We start from the raw sequence: 20,101 nt of genomic DNA, 5'->3' as shown, positions 1-20,101 counted from the left end.
TGGGACAAAAAACAGGAAGTAAACCACCAGGGTAACAAGAATGAAGAGATTATCAGATTAAACTGAAATTAAGCGTGCCTCATTAACACATTCTGTCCATAATTAATGCCAACTTTCAAAGCAGTAGCACTATCCTTCCAAAAGTTATTAGAGTTGAAAGTGAAGAGTGTGGACAAGGTTTTTCAGAAATGAAAAGGGGATTCTAAAGGCACATCTAATCACACTATTCTACCAAAAAAGTTGAGATAAACTGCTAAAAAAAAAAATACTTTCCTGCCCGTTTTATGATACCAAATTTTAGTATAATGTAAAAGAAGACCCGCTCTTTCAGAAAATATGAAAAAGTCAAGTTCGGCTAGGTTGACCCATTTCACTTATTTTCAGTCCTCACGCAAAATCAGTGTGTGCGACTTTATGTTCGTTTTGAGGTGCACTGTCACAATTAGAATTCGAGGGATAAATGAAATGAAATGAAATGAAATGTGGTGGAAACTTTTCTTATTTCAACACATAGAAAGTATATCCAGTTGCCCAGTGTTATCTCCTTAAGGATTTACTCTTGTATTTAAAGAATTATCTAAGGTCTTTCAAAGGTATTATGGCCATAAACTATACTGCTGCCGTGAAATGAATAGAATTTAGTGAAATCAAATAGATCATACATCTACAACACTTAGAGTCACAATAAGATATGTAGAACATTCTGAATTCTAAGTATTTTCACAGTCGATAGCAAAGCTATAACTCAGAGCAGAAGAATGGAATTTTAAAACTCTAATGATATTTCACCCCAGGAGAACAAAGCTAATCCATTTAGGTTAAAAAAAAATCAAAGTAGATTTTCATTCTAGGTACATGTGGGCTTTCCCAAAGATAGTACTTGGTTATGAATTACAGCTGTACTGATAGTGGATCTCTCTTATGTGGCCAGTACAAGAGCAAATAAATGCATACATACAAGCAAACCACGGACCAGTGATTCTAACATTTTCTCTCCAAAGGACTAGGCAGTTAGGATAAACCTGTTGAGTGCTGATTGATACAGGAAACCCATAGTGTTGTACACAGGGATAAGTGCCTTGCCCAAGGGCACGACCACTACCACTAACACCTGTGGATTTGAACCAGCAACCTCAAGGCTGAGAGTCCTGTATCGACAGCTGAAATCCTAAATGCTAAGTCTCCTAGTGAACAGCTGTTATTACACACTTGACTTTCAGTCAGTTTTTTCCCCTTTATTGATAGCTCAAATCTTTAAGGGATTATTCACCATTTGCAGATGGAACAAGAAACCACCTTAAGTACTTCAAAATAGTTCTAAGATGTGAGTTAGGGATAGAAACAACCAATGTAAAAATGTTAATCAGTATAATCAAGTGTTAAATATTCTTAAATATACAAAATATGAACAATAGTTATGAAATTGTTTCTAGAATAAACTGTTTACAGGTATGGTTTGTTGACAAAAATAGTGATATTTCCTCTAATTTCAGGCTTTATTGCAATTTTTTTATGGTAGGATGTTTTGTGATACAACTGACCAACACATATGCATCAAATGTGATAACTCAAACATTTTTAAAATCCCTGCTCCCAATGCTTAACAATACCTTTAAATGCTAAGTCTAATAATGAATAGCTGTGATGACACACTAAACTTTCAGTCAGTTTTTTTTTCTTACTGATTATCAATGAGTAAGAGGTTTTTATGACATGAAAAAAGAAATGCTGGTATTGTATAACAGACCTGGTTTTGTGGTCTCTTTATGGCATGGTGTAACTGCTGTAATATGACACTTGCTGGCAGCCACTGCTGACTTTTAATAGCCTATAACTCATGCCCCATTGTGGACCAGTGATGGCTGTTTAGTGTTTCTCCTCCAGACAGTCAAGAACTAGGATGTAATTGTCTCATAAGTGCCCATAATCTAGATGCTGGTTTCATTCACTCATAATTTAGATGGCACTTAGAACTTCCTATTCTACTTTCTAGATTTAAGATGTGGATGAGATCTGAAGTGGAGAAGTATTTGCTGTAGTGGATGTCATGGCATGAATTGAGAGCAGTTTCAGTATCTGCCACATGCAATGTCTCTTTGAGGTTGGGTGGTTCGAGGGTAATTGAAAGGAAGTGATCACACAGGGTAGGCTCAGTGGAGTGGACAAGGGTAAAGAAGATAAGACTGATTGATCACTATCCATGGTGTTCAGAAAACTGTATGGCAGGGGGACTGTAGAGGGAGCTGTTTACTTGAAAACCAGTGTTCCTCCATTCAAAGTTTTTTTGATGTACAGTATGTCAGTCGTGATGTGCTGTATACAAGCGATGAGACTGGCTAAAAGAATTGCCCGAACTGATTTTCTCAAGGAGAAGAAATCAATTAAATGATAATTCATTCTCTACCATGGTACTTATTTTGAAAATGTTTGTATTACTGCAGGTGCATAATTTTCCATTTCACATAATAGTTGGTTAAAGGCTAATCATTTAGCATTTGTCAAAAAAGCATCTGCTAGAATTTCTGTCGAACATGAGAATGTAATTGGCTAGGTTATTTCTTTCTTTCTTTCTTTCTATTTTTTTTTCCTTTGGGTGGTGTTAAAGGGCCAAAATTCACATGAACTATGATGTATTTGTAAGTAGGGAAATCAATTCTACACGATCATTTGTGGTCAAATACATTTGGAGGTTTGTGAAGCGCCATGTGATTGCATTCACATTTTCAGCTTACAGGCATCAGAATATGTTTGTCAAAAATCGCTTACATCATGCACAAGGACTCAAAGCTTTGTGGTTCTTTCCTCCTCAACACAAAATGTACCATTACCACCATTTTATTTTCATTATATAATACTTCATGTTTTTTGTATCCCCCTCTTTCCCTCCTTCTCCTCCTCCTCCTCCTCCTCCTCCTCCTCCTCCTCCAGTACCCTTCCCCTGAGTGGGACACGGTGACCCCGGAGGCCAAGAACCTGATAGACAGTATGCTGACCGTCAACCCAGGCAAGCGAATCTCTGCCTGTCAGGCCCTCAAGCATCCGTGGATTCAAGTGAGTCATGTTTGCATCTCCTCTTATCTCTCACACAGCTATGTGACCATCTTACTTGATACTGACAAGTTTTGACCTTTCTGTACAGGTTTTGCTTGAGCACTATGTAAGGTCAACCCTTAGTGTGTGATCTCTCTCTGTACAGGTTTGGTGTGAGCACTATTGAAGGTCATCCCTGTAAGTTTGGTCTTTCTGTGCAGGTTTGGTTCGAGCACCGTAAGGTCAGCCTGTAAAGTTTGGTCTTTCTCTACAGGTTTAGTGTGAGCACTCTGTAAGGTCAAACCAGAGACAGGCTGACCACCACCTGCTGTCTCAACAAGTGGGGTGGTCTCTTTATGAAGGTACAGGATGGAAAAAGGATTTAGAGAATAGTTATGGTTACATATTTCTTAAAATGCCTAAAATAGAACTATGTTTGGTTATGTGTTCTGGTTCATCCTCTGTCTCTTAGTCTTGGTCTAGTTGTCATTACTTTGTGTACACTGTAGCTGAAGTCCTCGGATTGCAACTTGAGGTATTTCAGTACATCTTAGCATATAACTTCAAGACCACAAAAAGATGCACTGAGTACATATTGGGTCTGATGGTCATAGATTAAAGGTCAAGGGCCAAAAAACAAACAAACAACAAACAACCAAAATGTCTGACAGGTTAAGAATAAAGGAGCTTGTAATATAATGAGCTGTGAAAATCCGATTTCCTCATTTGAGTTTCTAGATCTCGGGAAGGTTAACTTACTAGTTCCATTCCTAGACTTGAGACATTCACCAGGTTTTATAACTTATAAAATATTATGCAATACTGTAAAACATGATGTATTCGCGGCATGAAATTTTCGCGAATTGGAGCCGACAGCCTTTTTCGTGGCATTAAATTTTCACGAATTGCTACTGGCATTCAATGCATGTGGTGTAGACAAAAGCTTTCGCGTGCATTTTAATTTCGCGAATTTTGGCGCTCGCGAAATTCGCGAAATTAAAATGCACGCGAAAATTCCTCGTTTTACAGTACTCTTCAGTAAAACTCAGTAATGGTCAACCACCATTAACAGAGTAAGTTATTGATATCATCTACAGCTTGATTTGTCAAGGGGACACAGACCTAAGTTTGTTTTGTAAGGTGACTACATAAATGAGAGCCGTTCTGTTGGAATTTGATCAAATTTTGTGCATCTAGAAGTGTGACAAGCACATTTAGTGGACTTCAAAAATTGTTTTGCAGTATTTGTGCCTGTTGCATATTTCTGCTCATGATTTTTAATCAGTCACACTTACAGTAGCTCAGTATTACATCATGGTATATTAGTTTGCCAATATGATTCATGGAAAAAGAAATTAATTGAATGTCAAAGACATTGGCCTAATTTTGAACATTGACAATCCCTTTAACCCATATCCGCCGGTCTTGCGTAATGCATTTTATAAAGCTGTTGGTGCCGGAGGCTATTTCACGTACGTTCACCAAACTATGCTATCTGAAATTCAGGGTGATGTCACAGACACTTATGAGAAGAAAACTATGGAAAACTATCTATCAATTGAAAGAGAAAGTAATGGTATTTAATATAAGATGTAGATCAGCATCATTTGATAAATTGTGTGATGCCGTATGATATAAATATTTAAGTATGAATTACACATTTATCAATAAACATAACACTGTTCAAAAGAAACCACTAATGAAAATTATTCACAATCTTTATACAGAAAAACAATCATCCGTTTAGAAATCCTCATAATGTAAGCTTTGTGATGGTACATAACTCATAGGGTATAATGCTTACAAATATAAAGAAATACAGAATGAAAACTGATAGATAGCTGTGGACTAGTGTAGTCTAACTCATAAATGCAATGGATGGGACTACAGCAAAGTAGTCGCTCGTATGGCAGTGTTTGATCTAACATAGATGTAGACTTATTCCGTTAGCTGCAAACCACAAAAGTGTGTACCAATCCGAATAACAGTAACAGGAAGTGAGGCAAAGGACTGGGGGATATCAGGTCAGCGTTCACAGGCTATGATAGCTCTATAAATTACATAATTGTCCAAGCCATATCTGCGATGGATTATCACATAGATTAGCGTTTGCAGCATTTGCGCCAACTATGGGATATCCCATAGATCAGTAGATATGGGTTAGTAAGTATAAAGGTAAACCCTGGCATATAAGCCACGACAGGGGGCTGTTAGAAGGCAGTCATAGGCTTTCTGCATCTAAATAAAAGCCAGCTTGATCTTTAATCCACATTCATTGTTATTGTAATTTCATGTTGATGCCTCAAACTTTGTGACTGTTTTTTTTTTTACATAATGTCAAAAAAAGAAACCAGAACAGCAACCAATATCTAGTAATAACCATTTTGCCATTAGTGTTGTTGTTTTCTTATTTAATACCATATGTCAGGTGTACTTAGCTTTACGTAACTCACATGTTGTTGTCTTTTTTACAGTTTGGCTTATCTGAATATTGTTCCAAGGTAGTCTGAAATTTTGATGGAGTTATTAAAATGTGAGCTTACCTGTCAAAATACAAAGAGGGTTGAGTAATTTTTGATGTGGCAAAAACATGAACATAATTCATAACTGCAGCAGATACCACTGAGTGAGTCATTATGTGCTCAGGTTTCTTGTTAGTGTTCCCCTACAATATCCATTCCATTACCATAAAAGCCCAGCATTATGCCAGAGGCACCGTAATGAAACTTTGTAGGGGTTCACATCATCAATGAGCAATAATTAGCAAAAAAAAACAAAGTTCGCAATTCAGTCTTTTGTGTTAAAGCTCTGTTGATTTAAAGGGTCAGGTGTCATATTTTGAGTTAAAGACCAGTCCTTTATCAGGGATGAAAATTAATTAGCTTCACAAAAATATAAATGAATGGCCATGTTCTTATGGCAGATATTATAATTACATCAGAAATGGAGACATCCCTGCTGGCTGTGCTCAGCAGTCGCAGTCATTTGCTCTACTTTATCTCTTAGAATGTATGATACTTCAAATATGGTGCAATTATGAATAATTTTAGCACCAGAGTTATACTTTATAAACTTCAGAAATGTAGCTGTTTTTGCCACTAAACAATATTTGATGGACTTCAGTCAAAACTCTGTTCAGGTTTGAATTGTAGCAAGGCACTTCATGCATTATCGGTGTGAGCTTGACTATTTCCGAGGTCAGGGGGTCATTTGGTGAAGGTGAAATGTTCAACAGTGCTCTTAAGATATGATACTGATAATGATCAGACCAGGAACCAGGAGCAGAAATTAGAATAGTGACAGATTGGATACAATAGACTGTGTTTCAGTGTACACTTGGGATGGAACTCTAAATAACCTGGAAATGAAACCCCACACTAGCTTACGGTGTCGATTGTGTATGAGAGCAGCTTTTGTGAATCACAGTCACTACTACGTAATGATATACCAAGGATACATACAGAATGGTATGCGAGCAGCTGTGTCAATTGACATGTGATATGTTTGGTTGCAGTTCCTTTTTATGAAAAACCAAAATACACTTCCCCCCATTGAGTGCCTATCTCAGTGCTACTGCATTAATATGTTGGGTTTTGTTTTTAATCATTTGTTAACAAGGAGTATGTTCCTTGTATGTTTGTGGTGTAAAGCGAAATCACAACTTGTATGAATGTTTGGGCTTACACATTTAAAATGCAAACACCTTGGGAATGTGTATATCCATATATATTTAGACAGATGGGGTGTATTTAGACTCTTAAAGGCGTAATTTACCATTTGCAGATGAAACAAAAACCCAGCATTAGTGCTTCAAAATAGTTCTAAAATGTGAGTTAGGGATAGTAACAAGCAATGTAAAAATTTGAACCAGTATAATCAGTGTTAAGTATCGTTAAATATACAAAATGTATACAATTGTTTCCAGACTAATCTGTGTTCAGTTACAGTTTAATCAGAAAAATAGTGATATCTCCTTATATTCTAGGAATTATTGCAAGAATTTTATATGGTTGGATGTTTTGTGATACAACTGACCTACACATGTGCAACAGAAGTGATATCTTGAACATTTTCTAAATCACTGCTCCCAAAGGTAAACAGGACCTTTTAAAATCTATGTCGCTGCAGTCTGATTCTTCCGTTTCCGTCTTGCTCATCTTATAATTATCTGTCCTTTCTCCTAGCAATATGTTTCTTTTCCCGTCTTATCTTCTAGTTATGTATGTCTCTCCTTACCACCTTCTCTCTCCCGTCATTCCTCCCCATCTCTACTTTTTCCCCTTTTTTCTCTCCTAGTGACACGTTTCTCTTCGGTCAACATGTTTATCTCTTTTTCTTCTCTCTTTGATAGCAATTTGATTCTCTTCTTTTCCACCTACCCTCTTTTCCATCTTTTCTTTTCCCCTTTCTTCTATCGAAGTGATATAGTTCTCTCCATATCAAGTTTCTTTTCATCTCTCTTTGATAGCATTTTGATTATCTTCCCTCTATCCCTCTTTCTTCCCTGTCTCTACTTTTTCTCCCTTTCTTCTCTCTTAGGTATAGTGATATATTTCTCTCCTCAAGTTTCTTTTCTTTTCTTCTCTCTTTGATAGCACTTTGATTATCTTCCTCTTGCCACCTTCCCTCTCTTCCATCTTTCCCCCTGTCTTTACATTTTCCCCCTCTCTTCTCTCCTAGGTATAGTAATATATTTCTCTCCTAATGATATATTTCTGTCCTTCTCAGGTACCTATTTTCCTTCTCTCTCTAATGATTTTGATTATCTTCCTCTTGGCATCTTCCCTCTCTCCCATCATCCCACTCTTCCTCTCTCTACTTTCCCCCTTTCTTATCTCCTCATGATATATTTCTCTACCTATCAATTGTTTCTGTTCTCTTTTCTTCTCCCTTAGCAGTATGATTCTCTCCCTTGCCATTTTCCTTCTCTTGCCTCTCTCCTCTTTATTTTTTCTTTGCCTTTCTCCTTTCTAAGCAATATATTTTTCTTCCATTTGCCACCTTCCCTCACTCCCATCTTTCCTTTTTGTCTCTACTTTTTCTTTCTTCTCTCCTAGTGATATATTTTTCTCCCTATCAACTGTTTCTTTTCTTTTCTTCTCTCTTAGCCACTATGATTCCCTCCCTCTGACACCTTCCCTCTCCCACTTTTCCCCTTTGTCTTTAATCTTTCTTTCCCTGTCTTCTCTCCAAGCAATATGTTTGTCTCCTTGTATTCTTCTCTGTATGTTTGTCTGTGTCATATCCTTTCTTCTCTTATTGTATTATCTGTTTTTTTTTCTGTCTTCTCTATAGGTTATCTGTTTGTTTTTCTTTCTATTCTACAATGTTTATATTTCTTTTCTTCTCTATATGTTTATCTGTTTCTTTTCCTGTGTTCTCCATATGTTTATCTGCTACTTTTCCTTCATATGTTCATCTGTTTCATTTCCTTTCTTCACCATATATCTTTATAATATGTTACTTTTGCTTTGCTGCTTTCCCTCTCTCTCTTCTCCATCTATCTCTACTCATTCTTTTCCTTTCCTTGTCTCCCAGCAATTTGATTTTCTCCCTGTGCTAACTTCCCTCTCTCATCTCGATCTTGTCTCTGTCTTTTCCTTTCTTTTATCCTACAAATTACGTTTGTCTCCCTTTCATCATTTTTTTTTCTCTTTCTCCTTTCCAAGCTCATGCGTTTTTTATGCTAGTACAAATACTGTGGTAACTCCTTCGTGGAGTTCTAATGCTATATAGGAGGATTAACTGTTGCTAGGGAATACAGAATTAGCAACTTAAAAGAGTGCAGGGTATTTTCACAGTGCCTTAGAATTCTCTCCATTCCGTGTCACTATGGCGTCTGTATCGGCAGAGCATGAGAAAGCAGAGTTTTGTCCCTAGGTACAACGGGAGTGCATTAACTGCACGCAGAAAATCTGAACAATGATGCCAGCAGACTGGGTAGATTTCACAGAAGAGAAAGTCTATAGAAACACAATATGATGAGTGTCTTTACGTGCGTCAAGTCCTGAGTTCCCTCGCCAAGGTTTTTTGACTATCTTGCGATGCTTGGTGCAACGGGCCGAGACAATCGGCTAGACTGGCTGTTGGAAGATGGCTTTGTTCCCTCTTTCCCTCCCTCTCTCTTCCACTTTCTTTCTCTCTCCTTTTTTTCTCACTCTCTCCTTTTTTTTTTTTCTCTCTCTCATTTTTCTCTAGTTATAGATTCCCTGTGATTAAAGAACTTGTCTCCGCTAGAAGCAGATCATCAAGTATATGTATATATATCGTCAGCTGAATGTTGTTAATTTATTTTGAAATGCTAAGAAGCTGTATAGATATGTTTGCCCATTGACATTAAAGTGGTGGGTAGATGTTGCAGCCTTATTTTGATTGATACATGATTCATCCATACTTTTATAGCAATCTCAAGTAGAGATTATCTGCAGACATTCTGTTACCTGGTATTCACACTTAATGAGCACAAAAACACATGCGACAGGTAATGCATCAATCGAGTTTCTACTTTGGGTGTAGTATGTTGGGTAGATCTATTCCGAGCTTTCTCGTGTCGAAAGGGAGACATTTGACGTAGAAGATGAGGACTCCTCGATGGACGAGAGTGGCTCTTTAAGGACTCTAGACTCATCTGCATGTGTCAATGACATCCTGGTTTCTTACACGGGGAGAAAATTACCTTTTCCAGAAGAGATGATTCAAAACTGATTTTGCCGACCGTGTACAAAGGGTGTGTAGCATTGGGTGTGCGTGATGCTGCTACTGCCGACAGGCAGTATGTATGTGGACGCTAGTGGTGGTAAGTGGAAAGATGCACCTAATGTTGTTACAGTTTTGGTCATTCCCTCACACATCCATGCGTCAAGACTTATACATGCCTTGATATTCTGCTTCATGGAGTTGCAACTGTGTATTAAGCAACAGGCTATTCGTGTGAGCTGGGTTTAATCTGTTCTCTTCACCGCAAAGCTGTAGTTAAGTTGTTGGCTAGATACTGATATTAGAATTGCAAATGCAGATTGCAATCTATGGATGGTTTGTTTGGTTGGCAACTTAGGTGAGTTAATGTCACTCTTATGTATGATTATCACAGAAGTGTGTTTATGTGTTTTTGTTCTCGGAAACAGCACATTTTAAGTGTCAAATCTAGCTGATACAATGTTATGATATCATGTATGCAGGTTTGAAATAAACTATTTGTTGTTTTTTTTTAAACAAACTTAAATATTTATATATGTCATTTTTAATGTTGATCTAACCAAATCTTGCCATTCTTGAATATGCTGCCAATAACATTTGTGAAAATCAATGATCTCATTGTTTACTGATTACAAATGAAGACGTTTACATGTATGCTTCATTATATGTTATATGTGGAAACCAGCAATGTGCTGCCATGTTGATGATAATCCCAAAATTATCTGTGATGGTAATCAGTTGGCATTGTGTACCTGTTCCATGTTACTGGTATCAAAATTTTGTGGCATCTTTTGTCTTCCACAGAACCGTGATCGCTACGCCTCAGCTATGCACAGACAAGAGACTGTCGATTGCTTGAAGAAGTTCAATGCTAGACGCAAACTCAAGGTGAGTCGAATGCAACTAGCCCTTTCTTGTGAGAGGCAGGGCAACATGAAATGATGCATGTGGGACTGAGTGAAATTGCCCAAGGTACCAATAACACCATGCACATGTTCCATGGTTTTTTCCCCCCAAGTGTATATGTGTGGATCTTCAAAATATCTATGGTGTCTTTATATGAGTATGATGTGAATTCTGTGAATGGCAATAATGTAGACAGAGTGAGCTCTTTCTGATGTAACATCAGTTTGAAAAAAAAAAAAAAAAAAACAGGCTAAAGGGAGATATGAGTTGCCAAATCTTTGGATTTTAATGGACATTCAATTCAGTATGTAATTTGGCTTGATGGTAGGGGCTAGCCTGTATGTACAGAGTAGAGATTTTGTGAGTAGTTATGCACGCCATTATGTGAAAGTCTGCCTTTTGTGTGGAGGAGTGTGTTAATGAGATTGGCTGCCGTGTGTGATGTGGTTTGTGCTACTGTCTGCTGGGGGAGGAGAAGATGATGTGATAATTCCAACTGGTGGTTGGCATGAGGAGGAGAAGGAGGAGGAGGAGGAGGAGGAGGAGGAGGAGGAGGAGATGGAGGTGGTGGAAGTAAGCTAGAAGAAAGATGAGGATGATAATAAAGGAGGAAGGGAGGAACCCTACAGCCATGCTACTCTCCAGCATGGCATCATTCTGAAGATTTGCCAAGTACCTCGAATTCTGCCCAAGCCTCTCTCTCTAAAAAAAAAATGAGATCCTGGATGTCTGGATGAGAATGTGAAAGGCCCCCTGCTTTGGGCATTATTACCACCTATTGAGATGCTTGTCACACACAAGTATCTCCCTGATTGCTCTTTGGCACCTCCCTATTTTTTTTTTTTTTTTAAATGTGTGATGAATGTTAGCAGCTCTGCGTTCCTATTCCTCTGAATATCTGCTGGTTGGCGAATACATGATGACAGATTTCAATATCTGTGTCTGTTCGAGGAAGATGTGCCATAGTCTTATGCAAGTCTTTGTGATATAATTGTGTATATGTGCAACATGACTGTTTAGAGAAGATGTGCCATAGTCTTATTCAAGTCTTATTCAAGTCTTTATGATATAATTGTGTACATGTGTAACATGTCTGTTCAGGGAAGGCGTACCATAGTCTTATTCAAGTCTTTGTGATATAATTGTGATTATGAGACTGATGTGTCAGGTGGTGCCATTAGATGGAAAGTTGTGGAGGTATTTCATTTTGTTCCATGGAGAAAGTCATAGAGGTTAATGCAAGGTAATACCAATGTTGCTCTGTTGAGACTATTGGTAACCTGTTTGTATTACAATGTCAAATGACACTTACCGAGGATTAATCCCTTTGACATTCTTTCGTACAGAATATATATATATATCTTTTCTCTTTTTTTTTTTTTTTTTGGGGGGGGGGGCTGTAATTAAGTAATGGCAATGCTTTATTGAAGGCAGATATTGAATATTCTTGAGAGTATAAAGAATTCATGCAAACATTTTGATGTTCTTGCATTCTATTGATTTTCCTGTATGTGTGTGGGGATGCACAGTGTACTCAAATGTGATGAATGAGATGGAAATAATGCCTGTCTGGAGAGATGTGATTTTGTAAAATGACACCAGGAGACATCTGTTCTCTAAAGCGTGTTCTGGCTCAAGAACAGTCATGCACGCACAGTTTGTGCAATACTGTAGGTTACCCGCATATTGATGATTCAAACTTGATGTGTTTTGTAGAACTTTGGAAAGTCAGGGTGTTTTTTTTGATTGATTCAAGCTGTAGTATCTCAACAGAAAATCTAAGAAAAGAAACAAAGCAAACCAAAGTGTTACTCAGGGAAGCCAAATCCAGGCTAGAAACCAAAGTGTCACATTTCCTAAGAAACAAGTCTATAGTTTAGATTGCATCATTTCCATGTTACAATCATTTGTATAATGTACACCCCATTCATTTATCCTGTTCTTTTTTTTTTGTCTGTCACTATTTTGTTTGTTTGTTTTTTCTTATCTAAAAAATCCCCACTCCATACCAGGATGCCCACATTCTGAATTCCCTCTCTCCTATCCCCCCTACCCTCCTGAAAATAAGATCCTTGCATTAAACCTTTTCAAATTTGCAACTGTCAAAGTGCCACAAACAGGTTACACAGTGTTAACGTTGTTGGCAGTGGCAGGGTTACAGAAAAATCTGACAGGCCCTCTAGGTTTATTCCCCCCCCCCCCCCCAAGCTCCCCACTTACAAGCTGTTGCGTTGCTCCCTGACTGCCAGGCTCCCTGACTGCCAGGCATCAGGGTTTATTGATGTTGATGTATGATGGCAGTGACCTATACTTGATACCACCAGGGCTCTGTCAGTGAGCCACGTATTTACAAACCAAACATATTTCCAGCCTGGGCGCGCCCCCGGTTGGTGGATAACCGGTAGAGACAATGGCAGCTGACTCGATAAGGCCTGGGCCTTCTGCTTTGGGGGTAGATGACAGAAACCATCCTTGATGACTAGTCCGGGAAGATATGCTACACATACAAGATGTATACAGTGCCTTTTGCTACATGCTCCCTCTTTAGGGATTTTGTTTTTCTCTGTAGGGTATAGAAATTGAGACTATTAATGTGATGCTGGTGGTAGTATTAGATACGGTAACAAACAAAACAACAATGTTGGCAGTGCTTGCATGATGAGAGTAGACTTGATTTCAGGCTACAGGTTAAAGATAATGGTTATTGCAAAGGAAGACACAAGGGGGAGGGGATGGCAGCTGTCCCTGTTTTTTTTTAATTTGTTTTGTTCATTGTGAGGGAGTTGTTTTCGTTAACCTGTGAGAAGCAAGGATGTGGCTGACAGTTTGATCCAAGGTGCAAGGATCTTTCATGCTATTCCTTTGGGCATAGATTCTAGTATTGTTAGAGAGAGAGATAGATAGCTACTTTTATTGCGAGTGACATCACAATTGGGAGCGAGAGCCATCCAGACGTTCATCTCCTTACTTTAACACGCTCCCTGCAGCAGAAATACATGAACCTCAATAGTGAATGACAACAAGAGCCACCCAAGGAGCTGGGGAAAAACCGAAACAAAATGGCTTAATTGGTTGTCAACTTCAAGCTCGGCTGCGGTGCAGTTTTGAAATCTTGCAAACATTGTTGAAATTCAAGTCTTAATGGCTACAGATTGGTTTTCGTCAGTGGCAAATATTCAATGAATGTTCACCTTTTCCTGACATGGTCCTGATTTCATGAGAAATGTAGGCCGGTTAAGGGAGATAGCATTTGATATGACTACTGTGAAAACTTGACTGTGTTATCTACATTAGATGTGAATGAAGGGTGCAGACACATAAGGACGTTTCAGATACCTGCAGAATGATTAAATGTTTCAGTTTTAAGTTTCTCATATCTTGAAAAAAAAAAAGTTTTTGCATGCAGTGCAACTCACAACTGTATGCTGTCTTTTAAGATAGATTGCCGCCGTTCACATGGCATAAGGAATCAGCTCTGATATCTTTTGGCACCAGAGTAACCGGCAAAGTTGCAATGTTTTAAGCCCGTCTGCTACTTTTCTGGGAATGTTGGATATTCTGCTCTAACAAAGGTGACCCCGAATCAATCAGTCATATGTTTCATTCTCAGGAGCTCTTAAAAATGTCAGTGATGCCGCTCAGATGCACCGGCAAGTTGGCGATTTCCGTTTGAAATGTCAGAGTAAATTTGCGGTCTCACAAAACCGTGGTGAGATGAGGTCGTTAACATGAGGAATTCCCATCCTAAAACAGGACACGTGGCTTTCGAGAACCATGAGCTTGTTCATCCTCGTGGCGACCCGAAAATGAAAATACACTTAAAAGATCAAGAGCAATTTGCTCTCGCCCCATGGCTGTTGGGCACATTTTGTCAAGTTGATGTTAAATTCAAGAAGTTGAGGGGTCTGATTTCACAGACTAGCAGTACTTTGAAGTTTCAAATTTTGGTTGTGCTGCCTGAGCGGACTTGCTATATTTGTTGCATTTCAAGGTTATGTGTCAAATGAGGGAATGGCGTGAATTCTTTTGATTTCATTTTATTTTTTTAGATCGAGTGGGAGTGGGCAGTGTCAACTGTGATTGTCGTTGATTGATTGAAAATGATGTGTATTTCTGCACGCCCGTGTGCACCCATACTCTAACCGTGGGCTGAAGTGGCGTTCCCCCATGACATCACGTTTACTTCAGTATAGAGGGTTAAAAGGTGGTATTCCCTGCCGGATGGTTATGCCATGTTGTTTTTAGCATTACAGTGATGGTAAGCTCTCCATTGCACTGGTGACTCATACTAATGTGTGTGTTTGTTTCAGTCTTTTGAGTGGGTGTAGAGTGTATTATGTGTGCTTGTGTATACTCTATGGATTAGTGCTGTGGATGAGATGTAATACCTGACGGTTGCACATACTTATACATATATACCTGCTCAGACTAACTAATCCATGTACTTTGGTAGGCAAGTGCCTTTGAAGCTATATAACTTTTTTAAAACATAAAAAATTGCTGTTTTATTGAAATTTTTAACAGTTCTTGGCCTAAAGCCATGCAGTCATATATGTAATGTTTCCCGAGATGTTATACATTATAGAATACAAAATGAAATGACAAGATTACTGGTACATTACTGTAAAACATGATATATTCGCAACATGAAATTTTCGCGAATTGGAGCTGATGGCCTTTTTCACGGCATGAAATTTTCGCAAATTGCCACTGGCATTCAATGCATATAGTGTAGACAAGAATTTTTGTGTGCATTTTAATTTCGCGAATCGTGGCTCTTGCAAAATTCATGAAGTTAAAATGCACGCGAACAGTCCTCATTTTACAGTACTTTTATGTCTTTTACTGTTTCACTCACACAATACGTGTGACATGAATCCTTCTTGAGTTGCCACTTCCAAGGGAGATGACCTCATAAACAGCACTGATCACTGGCACTGATGACTGGATGGCCAGCCTGATCCTATTCTGGCCTCGGAAATCAGAAGTTAAGGCCCCGATCATCCATTACCCCCCTCCCCCTCACACAACTCCCAATTTCATGCCCTCCTAAGTAGGTCAATTATGTGAGCCGATGAGGGTACAGACATTAGTATGCAGGGATCGGTCCAGGTGCACCGCATCCTGTTGGCTGGTATCCGTTTCATCTCTCTCCTCCCAAGTGATGTCAGCAAATGGCATTTCATCATCCCCATCACATGCTCCTTACCCTTCTCTCCTCTCTAACCGGCACACTCTTCGTGTCGTCATGAGATATGCTCGCACCGAATTAGATAACGGTGAGGCACAGGTAGATATCGAGGCAGACGCACCGTGCCTGTGTTCATAAATTCTGCCGGTATTAATTCCCCTCACAATCATTGCTTGATTGAAGAAGCGGAAGCACCTCCTCCATTTTCATGGTTTTGCAATCAAGTGGATTCTTCATTACTCTGATCTATAACAGTATCCACAGGTGAATTCTTCAAAATCATGTCAAGTGTTTCCCCATCAATCCATTTATTTTGTCCTGATTTAATACCATATGCTTCTTGATTAATATCCAAGTGATTCCTCGAGGTGTGTCGCAGTTATTTCCACCCAAAGTGAGGACATGTTGAGTTTGACCTGCAGACTTTGATTTAAAAAAAAGAAATGTCCTTGATTGCAGATAGGGCCAGCACAGGGCATGCCCTCACATACATCTTTACTGCTGCCCAGTCCTTCCACCTTTCACCTTCTCTCTCTCTCTTTCCATCCCGATACCACCTCTTCACTCTGCCCTCTCCCCCTACCTTTTGGCTTCCTCCCCCACATCCATACCTTCTCTCTTTCTAATTCTACCTCTCTTCCCGACGATCAGAGGGGGGCATGGTTGCTTCTGTTCTAAGCAGCTCTCGCCATTCCCACCTAGCCCCACACAGTACCTCCCCTCAATGATGATGATGATGATGATGATGCGGACTACGAGGTTAATTTCGTCGGGAGATGCTCGAGTGTCAGCTGGCCGTTGAATATTCATGCAGTCATGCTCTCGTGCTCAGCCCCCAAAACGCATCTCTCGAGAACCCTCTGGATGCGTTAATTCCCTTTGTCGCCTTGTCTGCCGGATTACATGGCATCCTTGCGTGAGATGCCCCACCCATAACAAACAAAATGAGGGGAGGGGGTGGTATGAGGGGATGTTAGGATCACAGAAATGAGAGGCTGCTGGGGTTGCTTGAAGATCTGTTGAAGATATTTGTCGGGGGAAAGGTCATGAAGTTCATGATTGTTGGCGTGTATAGGTGCAGTTTGTCTCAGCTGGTCTTGTGAATTACCAGTGTGTAGCATGTGTCTGTGTGTTTGTGTGTGTGTGTGTGTGTGTGTGTGTGTGTTTGCATAAGTATGTGTGTGGCTCTTATTGTGGTATGGATAAGAGGAACCATTAGAGGGATGTAGGGTTTTTTTATTTGTATAATCATTCCTATCTAAATACAGAAGCCATAACTTGTACGTTTGACAAAGGAGTTGCAATTATGCAATGCTGTTTGGCTCAGATATGACTGGTATTCATCGCTGTTGTCTCTGTGCTCAACCTGGAAAGAATGCAATATGCACTTGCCATAGCACCTTATGATTGAAATGACATTAGTAGCATTCCATATGTAACTCCCTATCTGCTTAGTGACTCGAGAAAAAAAGGAAGAATGTAGCTCGACCCTTAAAAGACAGGTTATTTTTATGGTCTATGCCTCTTGTTGTTGCTGCTTGATTATCCATGCAAATAGCAGATCCCAAATATGTAATCGTGCTGTTTTACAAGACTAAGTCTTTTATCTTGTCAGAACATAAGACCTTTTCCCAGCCCCTCTGTAAGTCATTGCAAGGCAGAGAGAGGCCACTTAGGTGCCACTTAGTGTCTGGAAAGTAGGCTAGCACCACCCAGCATACCAGCCAAGTTGTGTTTGTTTGGGTGTGCATATGGGATGGTTGTAGTTAACTGCCTTTGCAGCCTGCAGTGCAGTGCACGCTGACTGAAATGTGAACGGCACACACGCACACACACACACACACACACACACACACACACTCAACTCACACTCACACTCATACGCACACCCCGTGGCAGCCCCATTGTACTCATGAAGCCGTGCAAACTCGGCACACGGAGAGAGCGGAGAGATTTAAGACAGGAGGCATTTAGCCCTGTAGATGTGGTATGGTAGTAGACGCGAACTGTGGCTCCTCCTATTGGCAGTGCCAGCGTGCAGTGATTTCTTTTTTTCTATTTTTGAGCGATGCATCCCAAATGATACGCAGTGCGGATCGTGACGATCGGGCGACGTACACCAAACCATGTTGGACTTTTATCCTTGGATTAACCATGTGCCTTATGGACACAAATTGGGACTAATGCCAACAGTGTCGCCCTCAGAGGGGAGGGGAATGTAGTCTCCTGCCTGTTATAGCTTAACGCTTTCGTTGTCTTTCACACGTTAGGTAGTTTTGTTTTTTTCTATGAAAAAAGAATAAAAATGAATTTCCTCAAAGATGCGGTGAGTGCCTTATGGTACATTCTCTCCTCTTTATTCGTCTATGTAAGTTTCTCGGGGATTTCTTGCACGGGACTGGATTGGAATGCCATGCCATTGTTAACACTGGGTTTGAAATGCTCACAAGTGTGCTTAAGAATAAGAGGCATGCCGTGCTGTTGTACCATAACTTATCAACCCTGTCCCCTCAAGAAAAGAGATACCTCACTGTTTTTAAATTACCATTATAGCATAGTCAGATTTCATTTTGTGACATTCATTTTTCTCTCATTGCTTTTTTTAAAAACTAAATTTCATATCTAACTTAACTAACCTTGAGTTACATGTCTACTCTTGTTCATCAAGCATCCTCTGTACCTTTGTCTATGTGTGCTGCATTTATGAACTCCTCTGTATTTTTCAGAAATGTTTGAACAATCACCTTCATTTCCCACTTTTAAAATGAAGGTAGTTAGGTTATTTTGTATATGACTGTGCAGTTCAGGTCACTGGGCCCCGTTTTATCAAAAGATAAAATCGATCTTGAATTTCCTTACCACACAGGCTGCCATAGGCTTACAGTTGAAATCAACTATAAAATCAGTTTTGACTCTTCATAAAACAGGCCCAGATTTATAAAAAAAAAAAAATCACATTTGAACAAAACTTTTAGAATCAAATTGCTTACAGATAATGGGTTTTATGAGAGATATCTGATCTTGTCATTGATACCAGTATCCATCTGTTCATTCATCACTTCTTTTCCATTTTATATTGTCTTTTAGAGGATTTATAATGATGCTTTTGATCCTGCTTGTCGGTAAATCAAAATAAAATGCACAACTCAAGTCAGAGCTAAGTACAGCCAGTTATTCATTGTAAAATATTCATTTGCTATAAAAGAAGTCTGCTGAGGCTTGGGTGAAGCTCAGAAAGAATAAATGTATTATTTCCTGTATTGATAACTTTTAAATGCAGCAATGTACCTAGAATCACCTCATTCTTTACATCGTGTAGTATGATTTTCTGTTTGTATTTTATGTTTTAATGCCAAGTAAATAATTTTTCTATTATCAGCACTCCCTACCTAGGTAAAGATCTATTCATATTGTATTATACAGTAAGTTGAATATACCTTCTATTACCAAAAACGAAAGAAGAGAAAAAGATTAGTGTACTGCATATCATTTGTGACATTAGGGTGAGACTGAAGGTGCTGTAACTCATTGTCTTATATAGTGTATGTATGTGTGTTTGTATGTATGTGTGTGTGTGTGTGTGTGTGTGTGTGTGTGTGTGTGTGTGTGTGTGTGTGTGTTTGTATGATTCCTGTCATGTAACCGACTGATCTTCCCCTAACTGAGCAAATAACTTTGCAAGAGAAAATAATATTAGGAATTGTTTATGCCAGTTGTCACATTGTATCAGGTAGGATTATATATGATCTTTAGATAATTACCTTATTTGTTACATAATTTGTGGGTAATTTATGGAGCACTTCTCAAAACATGTTAGTAATAATTGTGATTTCCATCAAGCAAGACAAGAATGCTGTTTTTTGTGTATGTGTCTCTGCTGTCAATATTGTCTGAGTTGGCACTTATGAGCATGCCAGTAAGTATTCACTTTGTGCTTTTAGATCATCTGTTTTTCTCTCAATTTTTACATATGGCAAGTTTCAGCAAGTGTCGGGCAGATTGTCTAGATTATGCAAAACTTCATATGTGGCCTGTCAAGAGAAAGTGGGAAAAATCCATATACCATCATTCTGACATTGATTTTCCTTTTTTTCCCCCAATTTTATCTCTAGTTTTGTATTTCTGAGTGAAAAAAAAATGCATGAAATGTAACAAAATGAAATGATAGATTATATCCAGCTTGGACCATGTACAAAAGAATACTAACATAGTACATGGCAGTCAATATATCAGAGTATGAATAATGTGAGTGAAAATGGTAGAGAAATATGATGGAAC

General features: G+C 38.9%; 1 protein-coding gene across 9 annotated transcripts in view; it reads left to right on the top strand.

Annotated features, from left to right (window-relative positions):
• Positions 1-20,101, top strand: part of LOC139738680 (calcium/calmodulin-dependent protein kinase type II subunit alpha-like) — a 194,448-nt gene that overhangs the window by 123,113 nt on the left and 51,234 nt on the right. For all 9 annotated transcript variants that reach the window (XM_071649307.1, XM_071649304.1, XM_071649303.1 and 6 more), the window contains exons 9-10: positions 2,929-3,051; positions 10,531-10,614. In XM_071649307.1, the coding sequence (XP_071505408.1) occupies positions 2,929-3,051; positions 10,531-10,614 (207 nt within the window). The remainder of the gene's footprint in view (positions 1-2,928; positions 3,052-10,530; positions 10,615-20,101) is intronic.

The sequence above is a fragment of the Diadema antillarum genome, unplaced genomic scaffold, assembly GCF_040938485.1.
Source record: "Diadema antillarum isolate AM-2024a unplaced genomic scaffold, OU_Dant_1.0 seq00000764_RagTag, whole genome shotgun sequence".
NCBI lineage: Eukaryota > Metazoa > Echinodermata > Echinoidea > Diadematoida > Diadematidae > Diadema > Diadema antillarum.
This window is presented reverse-complemented; position numbering and strand designations above follow the sequence as displayed.